At 30.8% G+C, this 19,675-nt stretch overlaps 1 protein-coding gene across 5 annotated transcripts in view; it reads left to right on the top strand.

The window, feature by feature from the left end:
• LOC127702765 (stathmin-like) overlaps positions 1–19,313 on the top strand; it is a 45,078-nt gene extending 25,765 nt beyond the window's left edge. For all 5 annotated transcript variants that reach the window (XM_052207092.1, XM_052207078.1, XM_052207072.1 and 2 more), the window contains 5 exons: positions 4,625–4,782; positions 7,324–7,515; positions 15,495–15,641; positions 16,187–16,327; positions 18,431–19,313. In XM_052207092.1, coding sequence (XP_052063052.1) covers positions 4,625–4,782; positions 7,324–7,515; positions 15,495–15,641; positions 16,187–16,327; positions 18,431–18,493 — 701 coding nt within the window. In that variant the 3' untranslated portion in view covers positions 18,494–19,313. The remainder of the gene's footprint in view (positions 1–4,624; positions 4,783–7,323; positions 7,516–15,494; positions 15,642–16,186; positions 16,328–18,430) is intronic.
• The last annotated feature ends 362 nt before the right edge of the window (positions 19,314–19,675 follow it).

Genomic DNA, 19,675 nt, shown 5'->3' with positions numbered 1-19,675 from the left:
TATGGAACTTTGTTGGTAGAAAAAAATCGTCGAAAAATGTCCATTTTTATACATTTAAATCATAGATGTCAGAGCTAAAAGGACTAAGGGTGTATCATGCACTCATGGCACAGCCCTTTATTGAAAATCTTTATTATGGCATCCATTTGATGAAGTCACAGTGAAATTGTGTCATCAAGGCATTGTTAATATTTTCATTTTCTGAAAGCTTTTTTGAGATTTAAAAAATGTGATTAGTAAATGGTATCTTAATAGTTTTTATATTTGTTGAATTTACTCTGAATATGCCCGGAAATATGTACTTTCTCCTTTGATGATAAGATTTCGTTGAGTAACAGCAATTTTTCTAAACAAAATATATAGATGTAAGTCATAAATAACTTTGCAGAAATGTATGTAAAATTTTGTAAAACATATTTCAAATCAAAGCATGAGGATTGCAAATGTTCACTCCTATCTTTCCTCTATATTGATTTTTACTGTAGACATAGTAAAGAGACATTGATTTTATGTTACATCATTTCTGTATTAGTCTGCAAATTCAGTGCATTAACATGACTTGAACAAAAGTTATCTCTATGCATTTTATAGTGCACTCTTTTTATTTCCATTCATTAAAACCAGGAAACTTCTACAAATGGTGGTTGAAAACGTTCACCTTCATTTAAGAGAAATATATATCTTGGAAAATTAAACTATTTGAAATTGCATCATTAATATAAGTATTCAAACTGTTCTTTAAAAACACAAATCAAAACTGGACATGATGCACCTCAGTAAGAAAGGTGCCTATTAAGATGTCTGCAATATATTTCACTACTAAGGCTAACAAGGGGTGAAGCAGCAATATTTGTTCAGTTAGTTTTGTACAATGTATGACCAAGTGTGTTTGATTTGAAATACAAAATTATTTATTATTTCATGCAAATGGCCAATGGTGTTAATTGAATATGTTATATTTAATTACCTGAAAAGCTATTAAAAATTTCAACTAGTATATATGACTAAAACCAGACCAAAAGGAATTTTAGGTCAATCCAATGTATCTTTCCCATGTTTTTCCTATTACAACTCATATTGGATTGGTTAACTAAATATAATTATGTGTAAAGCTATTCACATTGGCCTAGTTTTTTATTGGTCCAAGGCTTATCACATTAGTCTGAGGTGCAATTGAAGGCCAATGGTGCAAGCAGAAACAAAATTACAGGGCAATAATGAAAAAAAATATTGGTAAATATGTTTATGTTTCTATATAAAAAAAGCATTTGCCTATCTACTTTCAGTTACAATCAAACATGACTGCCACTGTTAGTAAAATTAGAAAATTGATAAAAAAAATCAAAGAATTCTGAAAATTCCTGTTTAGGACCAATTGCTACTTAATTTTAGGTTAAGATCAACAATTTTTAGAATGATTAATTACGTTCAAAGACTCACATGACCTTGTTGCAATACTTATGGGTTAAAATTGAAAGCAATAAATGACAATAACACTAGTATTTGATGTGCATCTTTTTGAATGATATTAACAGAAATGGTATATTTTGATTTTCTGAAAAATTGCTTACTATGAGATATAAGTTAAAACAGACAAAATTGTTAAAAAAAAATGAGCACTGCCATTAGGGATGCTACTGAAAATTTACTCAATTTCACCATTTAAACATCTTAAAAAATTCTACCATTGTATACATCTTCAACATGTTCAATGTATAAATATATACACATGCATTCTAGAGAGTTTGAAGGATCTATGGATTGAAAATTGTAGTAGGATATGAATTAAAGGAATGTGGGATATACTTCAATGAGGTAGCAACCCAACTACATAAATAACCAAAAAACATCCAGAGAATCACCACAAGTGGGTCTGGTTTCAATATATCTATCAATTTGAAGCCACTCCTATTGCCCTTTATTTAACATTACTAGTACTCAGTCCATGTTGCAGTCATAAACATTTAGAGTATGATTATCATATTTATAGAATCAGAAATCAACCAATCAAAATACTGCATTTGGTGTTTTGAGCACAAATTTTGTACTATTTAAGTACTGAGTATGTTTTAAGCAATAAAGGTTCTTCTGGGCAAATTATTTAAATTCAACAGACTCCATTGTACAATATCAAAATAAAATAGAAAATCAGTAAATATGGAATTTGTTAATACTTATCAAAAGGGATATATCAAAAATTTATATATCTATTTTGCATTTCGTTTTATTGTGCATTCTAATTTTGTTCACTTTTTCTAAATTTTGAACTTTAAATAAATTTTACTGAAGACATATATATATATATACAGGATGGATTTTGCTTACCACCTACATGTATACTTACTCTGTCAAAGTTATTCATTTCATTTTATGATTTTAAGTCTGTACATTTTATTACTTTCCCGTATTTTTCAATAAAGTGATATTTTTTTCTATAAGGTTCCAACTCAATGTTTACCAACTTGAAAAGAGTAACTTCCACAGGACTGAAACCCCTTTCGATTATATATCAGACTTTCAGGAACACTTATGCATTCTGCAAACACTTCATGTAACAAAATAGGGTTTATCAATAGAATTAAATGAATAGGGCTTTGAAAATCAAAGGTGCAAATTTGACCCAGTATATAGTTGACCTTACAAGGTATTAATTTAAGCAGCTGCTGAAGTGACTATGATAATCTACAAAACTTCCTAGTACACTTGAAACTTGATGACATTTTCAAACATTAAGAATGACTTTAAATAATGTAAGCAAATTTCAATATCCTTGCATAGCATGCCTTTCAGATTTCACAAGTGAAGCAAATTCCTTTCTAAAACAAAAATCCATCTTTCAAAGCTCTTTTAAACCAGAGAGACAAACAGCAGTAAACCTAGTGTTGTCCCACTGATTAAAGAATATTGTCTGTAGTTTTTCACTTTCTAGCCCTTTTGTCTTAGGTGGATAGATGTCTCATTAGCAATTATACAATATCTCTTTATCTTTATATTGGTTAAGTTGGCTATAGTATAATGTGGACCACAATTTTAAACTTTTGAACTCTTGTGGATAGTTGTCTCATTGGCAATCATACCACATCCCCTTATGTAATGCTTATTTACCTCAGAATGCTTTGTCTTTGGTGAAGATCATTATGTATGCTTGAAGTAAACTAATTGTATATCTAAAAAGGCATATTACATAATTTTTCAATGAAATAACAGATGTTAATGTACCAAATACTTACTGCTTTCTACAGTATCTGTAGAAGCACAACCTCAACCTGATGTTACGACAAGGAGACGTTACACATTAAACACAAAATTTTTTTGTTACTAAAAAATGACATATGATATTGTATGTCATTGCATGTACAATTGAATAAGTCTAAACAATAAAGTGATTAAGATGAAGAAATAATGCCAAGTAAGTCATATAAGATCATAATACAAGAACAAGGGAAACCATACCATATCAGATTTACTGGTATTTCTGGATCAATTTTATTTCATTTTACTTTGAATTTTATATAAAGTTTTGCTTGGCATCTTTGGTCAGGTTAGTAGCCTTGAGAGTTTAAAACTATAAAGAGTCATATGGAGTCATGGACCTAAATTTTATTTTGTAGAATTTTTATATGTCCATTTTAATGTTGTAGTACAGTGCTATGCCTAAAGTTTACTTGTTTAATTTGTATTTGATAAAACTCAATTTCATAATTCATTGTTCTTGAAGCTCAATTTGAAGTATAATTTAATAGAAAGAAACCCAGCAATTTGCTTTTAAGGAAGAAGAAATATAACACATAATCATTCTGTAGATTTATTGACACTTTATGTTTTAGTTCAAATGATATATTCCTAATTTTGTTGCAAGTCTTAATTTTCAACTGAACAGGGCTTAAAGAAATGTGATTTTTCTGTATCCCTTTATATGTTAATGCCCTGAATCTCAATTTTATCCTACTTTTTATTTACCTTCATGTTCTATGAAATTGATGAAAGATGAATGTTCACTTAGAACTTTAGTTATGTCCCTAATATTTTATTTATTACTAGAGAAATTTTAATTTTAACTAATTAACTAATTAATTTTAATTTATTTCCCTCACAATTTGACATGACCATGAGATTGCCCAATTGTGTTTTTTTTTTGTAACTGACAAAAAAAGTATACTTAAGGTAGCACAATACAAAAGCAACTTGATTTTATCAAAATTTCAATTTCAGCTGTTTCTGTTACTTCTTAATATTACAAAACCACAGAAAAAAAATATGTTTCCATATCTTGCACTGTTAATGAGTTTCGATGATAATTAGTTTTATAAACAAATGCAGGTGTCTGACTGATACAAGATAAGAGCATGTGGGCAGTACTTTGTGGTTAATCAATAGAATCATTTGATAGCTTTATGACCACTGACCAGCTATAAAAATAACTGTTATGAAAAAGAGGTGGATTAGGGGTTTATAGAAAAATAAAATAATGAAATCCAAATATACATTTCTATATTGGATCTGCCAGAAGAAAAAACAAAAAAATAATTTGGAGCTATAGAAGGAATCAAAATATAAATGTACAGATATTATGCATGTCATTGCAGGTTTGTGAAATGATTTAACTTCAGAATTTCTTTTACAGAAGGAGCCAAACGAAGTACTGGAGGAGTTGCTTATGATTACATCCTAAAGCCAGCCACAGACAATGCCCTTCCTAGACCAATGTCACCCCCTAAAGAGAAACCTATTACCCAAGAGGAAATCTTTAGAAAGTTGAAGGCAGCAGAAGAAAGAAGACAGGTAGGTAGACATTTTTTTATTGATACTTAATGTAGCTCACTTGGCACATTTCCAGTATTGACCTTTGATATCATTTTCCTAAGTGAAATGTTCATTTTGTCATATGTTGATAGTGAAAAGAAAAAAAAATATGACAAAAGTTGAGTGAAGATTTGTGTTACAAAGTTTCTGTCTGTCATTTGTCCCTTGTCCTTGACCTCATTTTCATGGTTCAGCAACTGCTTGGGAAGAAAAAACGTTTTTTCTTGTCATGTGAATTTCTCTCTTATTTTGAGTAATAGATAACTATAATTGGTATATGGGTTCTACATGTTCATCTGACTGGATTCACCCTTCCTTGACCTAATTTCATGGATGAGTGATCAAGGTTAAGTTTACATGATCCAGTCCTTATCTCAGATACTATAAGCAATAGCTCAACTATATTTGATGTATGGAATTATTGTAATGTGTACATGTCTGACTGGCAGGTTTCATCTGACCTTGACCTCATTTTTATGGATCATTTGTCAATCTTATTTTTTCTGATTTCTATTTTCAGATACTATAAGCAATAGGTCAACTATGTTTGGTGTATAGAATGATTGTTACCTGTATATATCAGTCTGGCAGAATTCATGACCTTGACCTCATTTTCATTGTTTATTAGTCAATGTAAAGTTTTCATGGCTTTGTCTGTTTATCAAATACTATAAGCAAAAGGTTAACTATATTAGGTTTATGGTATTATTGTAAGGTGTACATATCTTTCTGGCATGTCTCATCTGAACTTTACCTCAATTACATTGATCATTGATAATGTTTATTTTATTTGAAACTTGAATTAGCATTTGGAGATTATTTGGACCAGCCCCCTCAGTCATGGTCTATTGACTTTGAATCTTTTGCTTAGTTGACATGTATAAGTTTACGATTAGGTCAGTTATGGTAACCACTAGTGGTAGGTGAATTGTAATTGGTATGAAGATGTATTAGCATTGCCACATCTCATTTCCATAGAGAATATTTGGCTCTGCTCCCTTAGCCATGGTCTATTAACTTTCAATGTTTTGCATTATTTATATGTTAAAACTTTGTTATGGTTAGCTTAAAGTAAGTCAATAATATTTGGTATGCAGATTTACAGGTATTGGCATTTCTCATTTCCATTGAGGTTATTTTGCTGCACCATCAGTCATGGTTCATTGACTTTGAATATTTTGCATAGTTACGTGTTTAAATATTGCCATTTTTGTCGAGCCTTCGACTTTAGTCGAAAAAGCGAGACATAGCGATCCTACATTCCGTCGGCGTCGTCGTCGTCGTCGGCGGCGTCCACAAATATTCACTCTGTGGTTAAAGTTTTTAAAATTTTAATAACTTTCTTAAACTATCCTGGATTTCTACCAAACTTGGACAGAAGCTTGTTTATGATCATAAGATAGTATCCAGAAGTAAATTTTGTAAAAATAAAATTCCATTTTTTCCATATTTTACTTATAAATGGACTTAGTTTTTCTGCCGGGAAATATTACATTCACTCTGTGGTTAAAGTTTTTAAAATTTTAATAACTTTCTTAAACTGTCCTGGGTTTGTACCAAACTTGGACAGAAGCTTGTTTATGATCATAAGATAGTATCTAGAAGTAAATTTTGTAAAAAAATAAATCCATTTTTTCCTTATTTTACTTTTAAATGGACTTAGATTTTCTGCCAGGAAACAACACATTCACTCTGTGGTTAAAGTTTTTAAAATTTTAATAACTTTCTTATACTATTTTGGATTTGTACCAAACTTGGACAGAAGCTTGTTTATGATCAAAAGCTAGTATCTAGAAGGAAATTTTGTAAAAAAATAAATCCATTTTTTTTGTATTTTACTTTAAAATGGACTTAGATTTTCTGCCTGGAAACAACATATTCGCTCTGTGGTTAAAGTTTTTAAAATTTTAATAACTTTCTTATACTATTTTGGATTTGTACCAAACTTGGACAGAAACTTGTTTATGATCAGATGCTAGTATCTAGAAGGAAATTTTGTTTTCTTCCAGTTAACATTACAGTCAGTCTGCAGTTAAAGTTTTTAAACATTTATTAGATTCATAAACTATCCTGGATTTTTACCAAACTTGGACAGAAGCTTCTTACAATCAAAAGATAGTATCAAGAGGAATATTTTTATTGATTTACTTCCTCATTTTTGTTGAGCCTGCGATTAACAGAAAAAGTAGGCGAGACACTGGGTTCCGCGGAACCCTTACGAATTTTATTTTCAACATTTGCATTCTACTATCAAAATAACATAACGGCAAAACATATCTCTGTGTCAACAGTTTATTATTATAAAATTAATAATTTTGAGAAACATCTTTTTGTGTTAGGATTTCAATGTAAATACAAAGTGCTTGGATTTTAACAAAACTGTATATTTATTGAATCCAGAATTTATTTCTGGTGTCAAAATTAACAAAAAAAATGATACCCAATTCTTTGTTTCTGTGCCCTACAAAAATGTGCATGCTGACATATCAGTTGTGTAGTTTATCAATCTTTTACTTTCAGTCATTAGAACAACAAAAAGTACAGTTTGCTGCCAAGGAGAAAAACAGAGTACAAGAAGTATTAGCCAAATCAATGGAAGAAGAAGAAAAATTTGCCAGAGAGGTTAAAGCTAAGTTGAGAAGATCTTTGGAAGTATCTAAAGAAAATAGAAATTTGCAGATACAAGCACTGCAGGAAAAATTAAGAGATCATGTAAGAGTCTTGTTCTCTCATTAAATATGAATGACAAGTTTTTTAAAGTCATTTATTAGTTATTCTGGTCATCAAAGTTGAAATTTATTTTTTTTAAATTTTATACAAACAGCAAAACAAGCAAATCATGTGTAGTAACCCTTAGTAGTTTAATTTCTTAGAGAGAATTCATAACTGATGAAACATTATTAGAAAGTTACTGTTTTGAATGTTCATAAAGGTCAAGACTTCATTCACAGAGATGATGAGACTCTCGCCAATGTTATTTACATAGGCATCCATTTGATGGATTCCAAAGAAGCTTCACATAAAGTTTATGTTTCATATGACTGGGAATGAAGTGAAATGACTTAGGTCTAATATGTCCTGCTGTTATTTAAGTTATTTCCCCATCTTCCCCAACTATCAGGTTACAAAAATGTATATAATGTTTTTTTCATTTACCCATCTCATTCTGTTTATCCTGCTTAAGGTTATGTTTCAGATATAAGTGGAAGCTAGTACACACAATTAATCATGTAAATTTTATGTTTTAAGGATGTAGTCAGATGAAATTAAAAACATCTGGAATTTAGAATTGATACTATGAATAAGAAGAGCATCAGTTAAGGAACAAAATATTAATAGGTTATGGAACTCTTTTTCAAGAGATTTGATTTTAAAAAAATGGCAGGAAAGGCTGACTACCATATATTTAGTATTAGCACTATCTGGGTCTCAGATCGTAAGAATAGAAATTTAGAATCTGCCTAAATTTTGGTAATGACCTTTTATGAACTATTGAAAGTCTTCTATGGAAAGAAAAGTGGGTGATATGGGGCAAAATATTTTACCCTGTATTGTTGGAAAAAACCCAAGGAGTGCAAACATCTGACCATAATTCTTAAACTTGAAATGACAAAATCCTTTAGATTGATTTTAACATATTAAAATAAAACAAATACTGTAAATTCAGAAATTATTGCGATGTTTTTATTATTGCGAAAAATGCGACAGGGTTATAATCGCAATAATTTAAAATTGCATTTTGAAAATTTTGTATATGAATTAAACAGGATTTTTCTCAATATCGCAAAAATTAAAAACGCATTTTAGTCGAAAATGACAAAATCGCAATAATAAATGCACGCAATAATTTCTGAATTTACAGTATCTTATTCTGTTTTAATGCTAATGATTAGATATTTGTGCACTGTAAACAAGAAAAAAGATTTGTCATTTGTTTTACACCTGTCCCAGCGTAGGACACAGCCAGTCGCCTGGTCGCCAAATGCGACCAAAACTTTGATTGGGCGATTAGAAATGTCAAAAGATGGATAGTTATTGGCCCAAAAATAAATCATTGGGCGAGTGCATTATCATTCTCAAAATCGTAGTTACTCCTATAAAAACCAACCCCAACATCGGAACACCCATTGTCGGAAATCCTCTGGTCACACTGTTAAAACGTGCTAGTGCATTAGAATATTAACATGGCGGATACAAACAACATCGTGACATGTGCTTGTTTAGTGGGTCAAACAAGGTTTTCCAGTCAATGGTGGCCGCTAAACTATTGGTGTTTTATATAGGATAGCGACAGTCATTGACAGTAAAACCTCGTCTGACCCACTAAAATAAAAAAGGGCAAGAGAATTCTGAAAAGAACTCCATACACGGATACAACCCCCAAGGACAGAAACAAGTGCCTGTGGCAGTGACATAAGAAAATATTACGTTTATAAAATGTCTTTTGATTTTGTTTTGCATTGACACTTTGGACATACAACCTGTTGAAATGACTGACCGAATAGAATATCGCGGAAATTCCCTGTGCTATTTTTAGATCAATTCGCAGAAACTTGTTTCATTTTAAACGCAACAGCAAAATTTCCTCAGTGAAAGACACGAAATCACTATGCAACCGAAACTGTAATGGAACTTCACTTCTAGCTACTCTCATGGAATGAAAAGTCAATTTTTCAATTCAAAATCCTAGATTAGGTACTGGACATTGATGATGAATTCAGTGACAATGAAGACTATGGGAATGAGGTTTTTTTAGGTTTATGTGTCTGGAAGGTTGAAGAATTAAGAACATCTATTTATGTTGCTTTATTGTCATTTTTATGGCTCAACACCGAAAAAAAATTGAATAAAATAATTGGGCTACCAATATGCATTTTGGGCCTGTGAAGTAATTTTTGCACTCCCCCAGTCAGTCCTTCCCGTAGTGCTTGTCCGGCTAACTGCTCAACAGAATTAACAAATGACAGTACCTATTTTTTGTTATAAAATCCTCTTACAGTTTTCAACCCAGGTCCTTGAATCTTTACAGGGTGATTACACATATATTTGGGATTTTTTTTAAGGTAAATTTATCTTTTTTCCAGACATGGCAGCTAAGTCATATTTCAGCAAAAATTTCATAGAACAGTTTCAAATTTAGATTTCAACACAGACCTTTGGAACTTCACACACATTTTGCAAACTTATTAAAGATGTGCACCTTCCATAATGGAGTTGTTTAAAGACTTTTTCCTATTTTTAGTTACCCTGTGAGCTATTGCAAGTCCGGCAACAGTGTCTCAGTCATCTGTTGTTGAAAACTTGAAAAAAATCATTTCCTCTGAAACTACTGGGCCAGATGTCACCAGACTTTACCTCAATGTTTCTTTCGATATATAACTTAAAAATTGTATATAGGGATTTGATCAATCAATGGGACTACTGTTGCTAAAAAAAAAATAGGGGTAAAATGCAGTTTTTGGCCTCAATCTCAAAAAACAAAGGAGTAAGGGCAAAACTTGCAGGGGTAAAAGAATAAGCAGGTCAAGGTGCATCTCCTTACAGATTTCCTAAAATCGACAACCCATTTTGGAGTTATTGTCTCTGAAATGTCAATTTTCATCTTTTTTTTGCATTTTTTTAGGATACTATAATAGAAAGGGAGAAAGTATAATGCAAAAATGTCCAGCAAAATATCTACAAATAAGACAACACAGCAAATTTGTCAGTTGAACCCTTATAGGAGTTATTGCCATTGAAGATAATTTTACCCATTTTTGCAGAAACCATGATACATAGAGAAAACTGTTCAGAAAATATAATCTACAAATATTGTCGAAATAGTCTATTGACCCAATAGAGATTGCCCTTTAAAGGTTGCAATTCTGTAAATACAGACAATGCAATTTCCCATAGGAACTCCCTTTGCGGCTAAAACTGTGACACTTTTACTATGAAGTTTCGTGAAAAATGATATCCCAGAACGGAAAATTTATATGCACTACTATTTTATTCAAAGGTCAAAATATAGGGCTGTGCGGCATATTTTCAACATTTATATGCCCTGAACTTCTAAGAGTTTAAACTTATACTAAAATTCTATACTACCCTTACCTCCATTTTTGGACCTCCTAAGAATTAAAATTTAGCCGCTACCATGTTTTTCTATACTGGTAACATTCCCAAGTGATGTCTCTATGAGATGAAACACAGAGATCATCAATTGGAACCAGTACGTTAACAAATTAACATACCTATGAATATTAAATATCTCCCCAAAAGAGGCGTGGTTTGAGAAACAGCTGTATTTACAAAGTGCAACCTATACAAACATTTATTCAAAAAGAAAACTCTCTAAAAACACTTTTTCTCACAACAATACTTATTTATCAGAATTATAGCCTTAAAGAAATCACTGCATATACTCTAAGTTTCCTTTTACAGTACATTTTATACCCCTACCCCTGTTACAATATTTTAAAGATTTTGAAAACAAGACTCTAATTATTGCCAGCTTACCCTATGCATGTTTTCTGACATGAACTGTCTAAAACCTGTGTGAAACTATTCTGATAACAAATTGAAAGCATTTTAGAATACTATAAATGTATTGTTTAGTAGTTAAGCATTCCAACATTCAAGATTGTACAAAGTATCCAATCCTGCCTGTGTCTCCAGTCCACATCTTACTGTATGCCTATTTGTCAATGAAAGTTCACAATTTCTGCCTCAAATGGTCAGTTTAGAATTCTTGTCACAACAGTATCATCCCTAACCATATATCTAACATAAGTTAGTTAATATATGAACTAGAAGTGTTTAAACAAAGCCATATTTGCAAAAGTTGTATTTATGAAGATATCAGTCTGGTGCATAAATTCACTAAAAGTTTGATTGAAATGACTGCTAACATCTGATTTTTGCATAACTTTCTAGCACAGTTATTGTTTACTTTACAAAAGACCTTTAAAATAAAAAAATCATAGCATTTTCAAGTTAAATTATCTGTTTTATGACTCAGGGGGTAGGCATTTTTCTCTGTTTTTTGCCCCTGGGGCCTCATTATTCCAATTTTTTTCCCTGTTTCTAGCAATGTGGAATATTTACTACATATTTAGGATAGAACACACTATTGTAAGTTTTATTGAGGTCTTTTTGTAATTCTATCTTGTACTTTTTTATGGCGCGGTCACAAAAAAGCACATTTAGGCGTTACGGCTTACTTTTGGGTTATCGACAGGAAAAAAACACCCAACTAAAAATATTTAGGAAGGATCAATGAGTTGCAATTACTGCGAAGAGTAAATATAAGCACTTCTAAACAATTTAAATTACAAATAGGCATATATTATGAATTTATTTTGAATTCAGGGCTTTAAGTAAAGCAAGCATACTGTAAACTGTGAATTTATGCTGAGTCATCATAGTTAAGGCCCAGGATTTTCTCAATCTTCATGAAATATTTATAAAACTTCATATTTGAGTTAAATTCTTTAAAATCTCTGAGATAAACCAGATTTTGTGAAATTCTGTATGTTCTATTTTTTAACCCTCTATAGGTTGCAATTCTGTAAATACAGACAATGCAATTTCCCATAGGAACTCCCTTTGCGGCTAAAACTGTGACACTTTTACTATGAAGTTTCGTGAAAAATGATATCCCAGAACGGAAAATTTATATGCACTACTATTTTATTCAAAGGTCAAAATATAGGGCTGTGCGGCATATTTTCAACATTTATATGCCCTGAACTTCTAAGAGTTTAAACTTATACTAAAATTCTATACTACCCTTACCTCCATTTTTGGACCTCCTAAGAATTAAAATTTAGCCGCTACCATGTTTTTCTATACTGGTAACATTCCCAAGTGATGTCTCTATGAGATGAAACACAGAGATCATCAATTGGAACCAGTACGTTAACAAATTAACATACCTATGAATATTAAATATCTCCCCAAAAGAGGCGTGGTTTGAGAAACAGCTGTATTTACAAAGTGCAACCTATAGAGATTTTGTGTTTCTTTGCTGAAACTATAATAGATAAAAATGTTCAGCACATTAAGATCTACAAATATATCACGATGACTGAAATTGTGAACAGGCTCCTTTTAAGAGTTATTTCCCCAGCATGATTATTTTTTACACAATTTTTTGCATTTTTGTCAATAACTAGTAGAAAGATAGAATCTTTAAAAAACAAAATTAAATCTTATATATCAAAAATAAAATAAGTCAACATGGATAAATTGTCTAATTCCTTATAGGATTGATTGCCCTTAAATGAAGATTGCTAATTTTTTTTATTTAAGATTTACAAATAAGCAAACATAATGGATTGCAGTATAGGTAAAAATAAATATCAAAATGGCCTTTTTTTAAAAGGTGAGTGAGTGAATCAGGCTCTTGGAAGCCTCATGTTACATTTTATATTTCCATGTACCGTATTAAATGTTCATTATAGACCATTCTATGTTAATGAAACATAATGCCAAACCTGGAGTTATTTTATCCAGTTTTTTGTGAAATTATGGATGCAGGGTACATGGTTTGTCCAGCTTACTCAGCTGAAACTTTTATATTTACTTATATACTCTGGTTGTGAAAATAATCATGATTTGATTTGCTGGAAAAGAGATTTTTTTCATTTTTTATTGGTGAAATTATACTGTATAATTTGTTGGCTAATTCCTCCTATATATTTCAGAACTTTTATATTATACATAAATTCAAACCATTTGAACTGCAATTCCTGTAACAAAGGAAGACACAAAATAATGAAAACAATTCATTTAGAAATAGTTCCTATTTATGAAGAAAAAACAAAATTTTCTTGTCTGCAAGATTGTAATTGCATAACTTTCTGGTATATTTACGTTGAAATATAATTGATTGTGCATGGTTTTGACAGAATTTTCATGAATATTCTTATTCCATTTGACGATATACTCTTATATCTGATAATTGTATGTACGATAAAATTTACTTTAATATTTCCTTTTATAAAGGAAAGGGTTTGGTGTTTTGAAAAAATATTACTATAGCCCATATATTCCTTAAGCTGATATCTTATTAGTTAGAGTCTACTGTATAACAATGTTCAGCATCAATCATTTGTGGAAAATTTGGAGAAAATTAAAATCCTTATAATATGCACAGCATTAACATACATGTGTGTACAGAAATTCTGTAAAAATGCAAGTGCATTACCTTGGAGAAATTTTGATTAAACTGTGTTCAGAGAATCAGAAATATTATTGTAATTCTCATATAAATCTCTTTATAAGAGAGAATTCTGACTTTTGTCAGTTATAATTATGTAACATGTGCAAGTGCCCGGACTACATGACATATTATGCACCACATAAATATGGATATTACTTCGTTTATGAAACAAATACAGACACAAACTAGGAATGGTAGATATTTATTCACATAAATATAATAGTTCATTTGATTTATTTTTAATAAACAAAGGATTCAAAAGCAGTAAACAAATATGAGCAATACATAACCAGCTGATCATTATGAACACAAATGCACTAATGTACATGATAAATAAAGAAAGAAATCACCCTTAAGCCTTATAAAGCAGTTGTCAGGGCTAGTAACATTTCAGGATAAGGTTAAGCTCATTTATCGCAGTCGCTTTAATGAATATATGTTGACTGTCTAATTAAATATCTGGGGAAATAGGAATTTATTTTGCTGACATTTTGAGTATCTGATTTGCTGGAGTCTACTGTATTTTGATGAAATTATGGTTGTGGGTTACTTGGTTTGTCTGACTAACTCCTCCTACGGATATCAATGTAGAATATTTTATATGTTTGCAGTGTTCCCATGATACCTTGAAAAACTGGAAAAAAATGAAATTATATTTCAGTCATTCCAGGCCTGAAAATGTCCTTACAATTGACCCCAAAAAAAAAAGAATCCAAATGTTTGGTAGCAGGTCTAATTCCAGTTATTTCCATGTAGCAATTCCATGTCCACTTCAGAATTATTTGTATAGGTTTAGAAGCATTTATAAGAGATAGATTTTTTGGGCCTTTGATTAAGGCACTTAGTTGCTACCATATTCAATCTTACAGTCAAAAGTAACATATAAAGTCTAATTTTGATTTGGGGGAAAAATTCCACAAATTACAGGATGTTGAACTTTGTCATTTTTTTAGTGAAACTATTACAGATTGCTTGAATATACATAAATAGTTTGGCCATTTTGTCATCAAATTGAAGGCTTACTGTTCTAGCCTTGCACACAACTATTTTTAATTGATTTTAACATTACATGTGTACTGAAAAATTTAAAAGCTTTAATCATGTTAATGATATTCATACATGCATGTTCATATTCAGTGATATCGATTTCTTGCAGCAAGGCCCTATTTCTGCAGAATTACACACATAATTGTCAAAACATTGTTAATAATATATGGAGTGGGATAACCAAAGCTATCTGACATGTTTAACTAATTAAAAAAAAAAATATTTAGATGATGGGGAAGCTCAGACTCAGCTGTCACTAAACTGTCTTGCTGGACATGTCATATGTGTCAATTTTCAATTACTCGAAAGAAGAAATCTCTACTTTCAACATGTTATGTAGTTAAGTATTATATTGCCACATCTTTTGGGTGCAGGTGTTATGTTCCATTCATCTTTTGATTAAAAGTAACGCTCATTTTCCCATTTACTATACATACAGTTGACAAAAGTAGAAGAAGTGTATAAAAAAAGTGATACCATGGCTAAAGACTTGCGACTAGAGGAAAAAATTACCCAGAAATTAGAAGCATCAGAAGAGAACAGAAATGCTCAGATCCAAGCCTTGCTTACCCGCCTTAGAAATCATGTAAGATATTGATTGATTCTTTCAGGTTTTATTTAAGCCCACCAAAACCAGTAGAACCATTTTAGGTTTTTACTTTGCATCTGTATTTCTTGGCTCTCTATACTTCAGACTTATTTTTTTAAATCAACTTGTTGACATATCCCAGAGTTGGTGGCAATCTTCGTTAGGACAGACTTTTATTGAGTTTCTGATTTTTAAGTGATCAGAAATAAGCATGGCAGCTAGCAGTACTAATGGAATCCAATTGGCTGTTATTTTCAAGAAACCTTGTCTGAAACACACAATCATCAGAGAACTGTTATGATTTATTTAATTATCTTTTAATGGTCCATTTTTCAAATTTCTGATTTTTGGTGCAGATCTGAAATCTAAGACCCTATTGGAAACACATTTTTTTAAAAGCTTTTTCATGAAAACTGTTTTACAAGTTATTATATTTATGTCATTCATTACTTCATTTTAAATCTTTTCTGAGCAAAATCTGTCATTAACATTTTATATGCAATTCAAAAATATGTAATTCTATTTGTTAATGAAATTTGCAGGCAAAACATATTGAAGATGTGTGCAAGGCTAGTGAAAATATAGGCAAAACATCAGAAGAGAAAATCATTCTAAAAATGGAAAATGCCCTGAAAAATCGTGAGGAATATTACAGAGCCCTGCAAGAACGCTTGAAGGAACATGTAAGAATGATTTTTAAAAAGTGATAAGTCATTTGTTTTTAACATGAGAAGCTGAAAATGAACAGAAAAACAAATTTTAGAATTCTTCTATGTAATCTGTGTTGTAGTGCACAACAATGTTTTCTACTTCAACCAACTGTAAGTTGCAGTTCCTTTTTATACCCCACACAACAAAGCTGCATAGGTTATGATGTGATTGACCTATCTCTCCCTCATTACTTTGTTGTTGCCAGGATAGCTCCTCCATTTTTGTCTGATCCTCTTCATATTTTAATGAAGGTTTCCACTCATCAAATCTTTTGTTTGTCAGAAATCTGAAAACCATTGTTGATAGCCTTTGCATCAAAGTAATTTGATAATAAAGTTGATAAAGATATTCTCCTGTCAGATATGAACACAGGTAAAAGTGATTAGTGATCATTAGCCAATATCTCCTAGGGGTATTAATTTGGTAGGCCCTTTGAATTGTCATACAATATAAAGTTGCAATTTTATATCTTGAAAAGCATTGCAAACAAAACTTCAAGCAAAAATAAAAATAAAATAGAAAATTCAAGTGCCAATTCTACTGAACTGTGCAAATGATACATTAACCCCAAAGTTTCTTCAAATATTTATATTTTAGAGTTTCTGTCTTTTTAAATAAGACAACAACAAAAAGTGGGAGACAAAAACAATTGTGTCTTAAACAAACTTAATGTATTTTTAATTATCAGTAAAGATGTTGTGTAAAATACCTGCTCAAAGTTTTGTTAAATTTCTGTTTTGAATTTTTTTTTTATTTGTGGCTTTTTCAACTCAAAGCACCATGCTCATTTAAAATCTTGAACAAACATATAATGTCAGTTAAAAAATAAATGCCAAATGACATACTGGCTCCTTGTATTCTCTAGTTTTGTTGTTGTTGTACCAATGCAATGTTTAATATGTCTTCCCTTTCGGGCTTCTACATTAACTTAATTTTCATCTTACTTGTCCCATCAGACAGCTATTGACCAAAACTTAACTTCATCCTCTCCATAAAGTTCTCAAGAAGAGAAGTCCTGACAGGGAGATTCTCAATCTCATGCAATTAGACAAAGGTGTCAACTATACAAAACTGTTGAGTAGGAAATCAACATGTCAGGTGGCTTTGACATTTTTATTATGTAAACCAACAAGGTTAAACTGTGGTGTGTCAAGTTTTATAAGACAAACAATTACACATAGTCAAAAAATGGTTAAAGGGGGGGTAAAATGGGGAATTTTCACCTGTAGTTTGAGATTCAATTTCTCCAAAATTGGGGGTTACATAGTTAAAAGTCAAATGATCAAGAAGGATTCACCACTAACCAATATCTTCAGACCATTTTTATTCTAATTGAATAGCATAGAATGAATTAACTTATGAACAACACCTTAAAAAAAAGGTTGGGCCGAAATATTTGTTGTTATGTATGGTATTATTTTATCTCCTTGTATATATTTCTTATCAGTATTGTTACATAAATCTTTAGACTTGTAGATATATAAAATTTTTATTGATAAAGTGCCTTGTAAGTCATTTTTTTTGTTTAGGTTTTGATTGTCATATTTAAAACAAAATAAAATATAAGTTTGTATATTTATTGTAATACATGTATATTTAAACGGTTAAAAACTTTACGAAGAAGACAATCAATATCCAGACAAAACACACACTTCAAAGTGAACAAACAAAAAATATTCCCAGAATATGGCAATTAGGTGAGAAATTCCAAGGCTAACCATGTTATGAATTGACTATCCATCAGTTACATACTGTTAAAGTGGAAATTTGGATGCAGGAGTTATTTTGGCTTATTTCATGATCATATAAAATGCACAAAAATATTCCCAATGTGAATAATTTGTACAAATCAACAATATTAATGTGAAAAGTGCACTTATTGTTAAATGCACAAATTAAACCTAGCACGAAAGTTAGTGCATTGAAACAGCATAATAATTAACTTACTAATCTGATTTATTTTACAGCAGTCTAGACCACTCCAGATCAGGTGGTTTTATAAACCAATAAAATTCTGTAATGCTACAAAGAAACAGGCCATTAAATGACAAATGAATTATGGATTTTTTTTTCAGGAAAAGAAGATAGAGGAAGTACGTCGAAATAAGATGTCAATTTCAACAGGTTCAGTCCAGTAAACCACTGCTCATATGACTTCTTATGTTGAAGTAAACATGGAACATTTCATAACATCAATTTTTGACCAAATTCTTATTTGCAGTTTGCCATTTTTAGTTGCTAAAATTTTTATATATTTGTTGTGATGAGTAGTATTGCATTATATAAATTGGTATTGCTATGTATTTGCACAATGTAAGTACATGTTGATTAAAAAGTAAGAATTGTTCAGTAAATGTGCACAAGACAGTTTTCGATAACATCTGAAGGGAAATCTTTTTCAACCAAAGTGTTTTCTATGTTCTCCAAAGTTAATCTAAATTTCATACCAAAAAGTCAGCTCTAAAAGGCTCTGTTAATACTGGGAGATGATACTAATACTAATCTTTCAGCTAGAAAACAAGAAATGAATTCATATGGAAACTCAACCAATAGCATGTTCTTGTATTTCTTTTGATAGTCAAAGTTGAATCATCAGAGATATGATTGATTTGTGTATTATTGAAACTGTTTCAACCAGCCGTAGTAAGACACGCATGTCCATAACTTCTAAACGAATGTATGCACACTTACAAACACACATGAATTCTTATGATTTTTGTAAAAAAGGTATTCTTGATTATTGGTACAGTGGATTCACTATTTTTATATTGTATAAATATACTAATTTTTGTGGAGTTCATGAGAAAATGTAAACTACTAATTCAAGTATTCAACAAATGCAAATTCCTTAACAAGAACAAGGAAATAACAAACCATCATAATTATGAACTCACAAAAATGTATTTTTTGTATAACATTGAAAATTTGTATCAATTAAAATGAATGAATCCACCTTGATTTGATTTGATTTTTGGTGTTTTAACGCCAGTTTTAAGCACCGCTTTTGGGCTATTTCGTGGCGGCCAGTTTTTATAGGTGGAGGAAGCCGGAGTGCCTGGAGATAACCACCGACCTTCGATAGGAAAACTGACATGAATCCTCCTTGTTCATCTTCTGTAGTTTTTAAAGAGTTTTCAGAAGTTGAATATGCCTTATTTTAATTTTCTAAATGTTCATGAGTTGACAACAATGATTTCTTGTATAATGTCTCAATGATAGTATAACTGATTACAGAAGTCAATGATATTTAATATTAATACTTATAATAATTACTTAGGTGTTATATGTTTAATTAAAAAAAAAACCAACCATATTGAAAT

Source organism: Mytilus californianus, unplaced genomic scaffold (assembly GCF_021869535.1).
Source record: "Mytilus californianus isolate M0D057914Y unplaced genomic scaffold, xbMytCali1.0.p SCAF_1, whole genome shotgun sequence".
NCBI lineage: Eukaryota > Metazoa > Mollusca > Bivalvia > Mytilida > Mytilidae > Mytilus > Mytilus californianus.
This window is presented reverse-complemented; position numbering and strand designations above follow the sequence as displayed.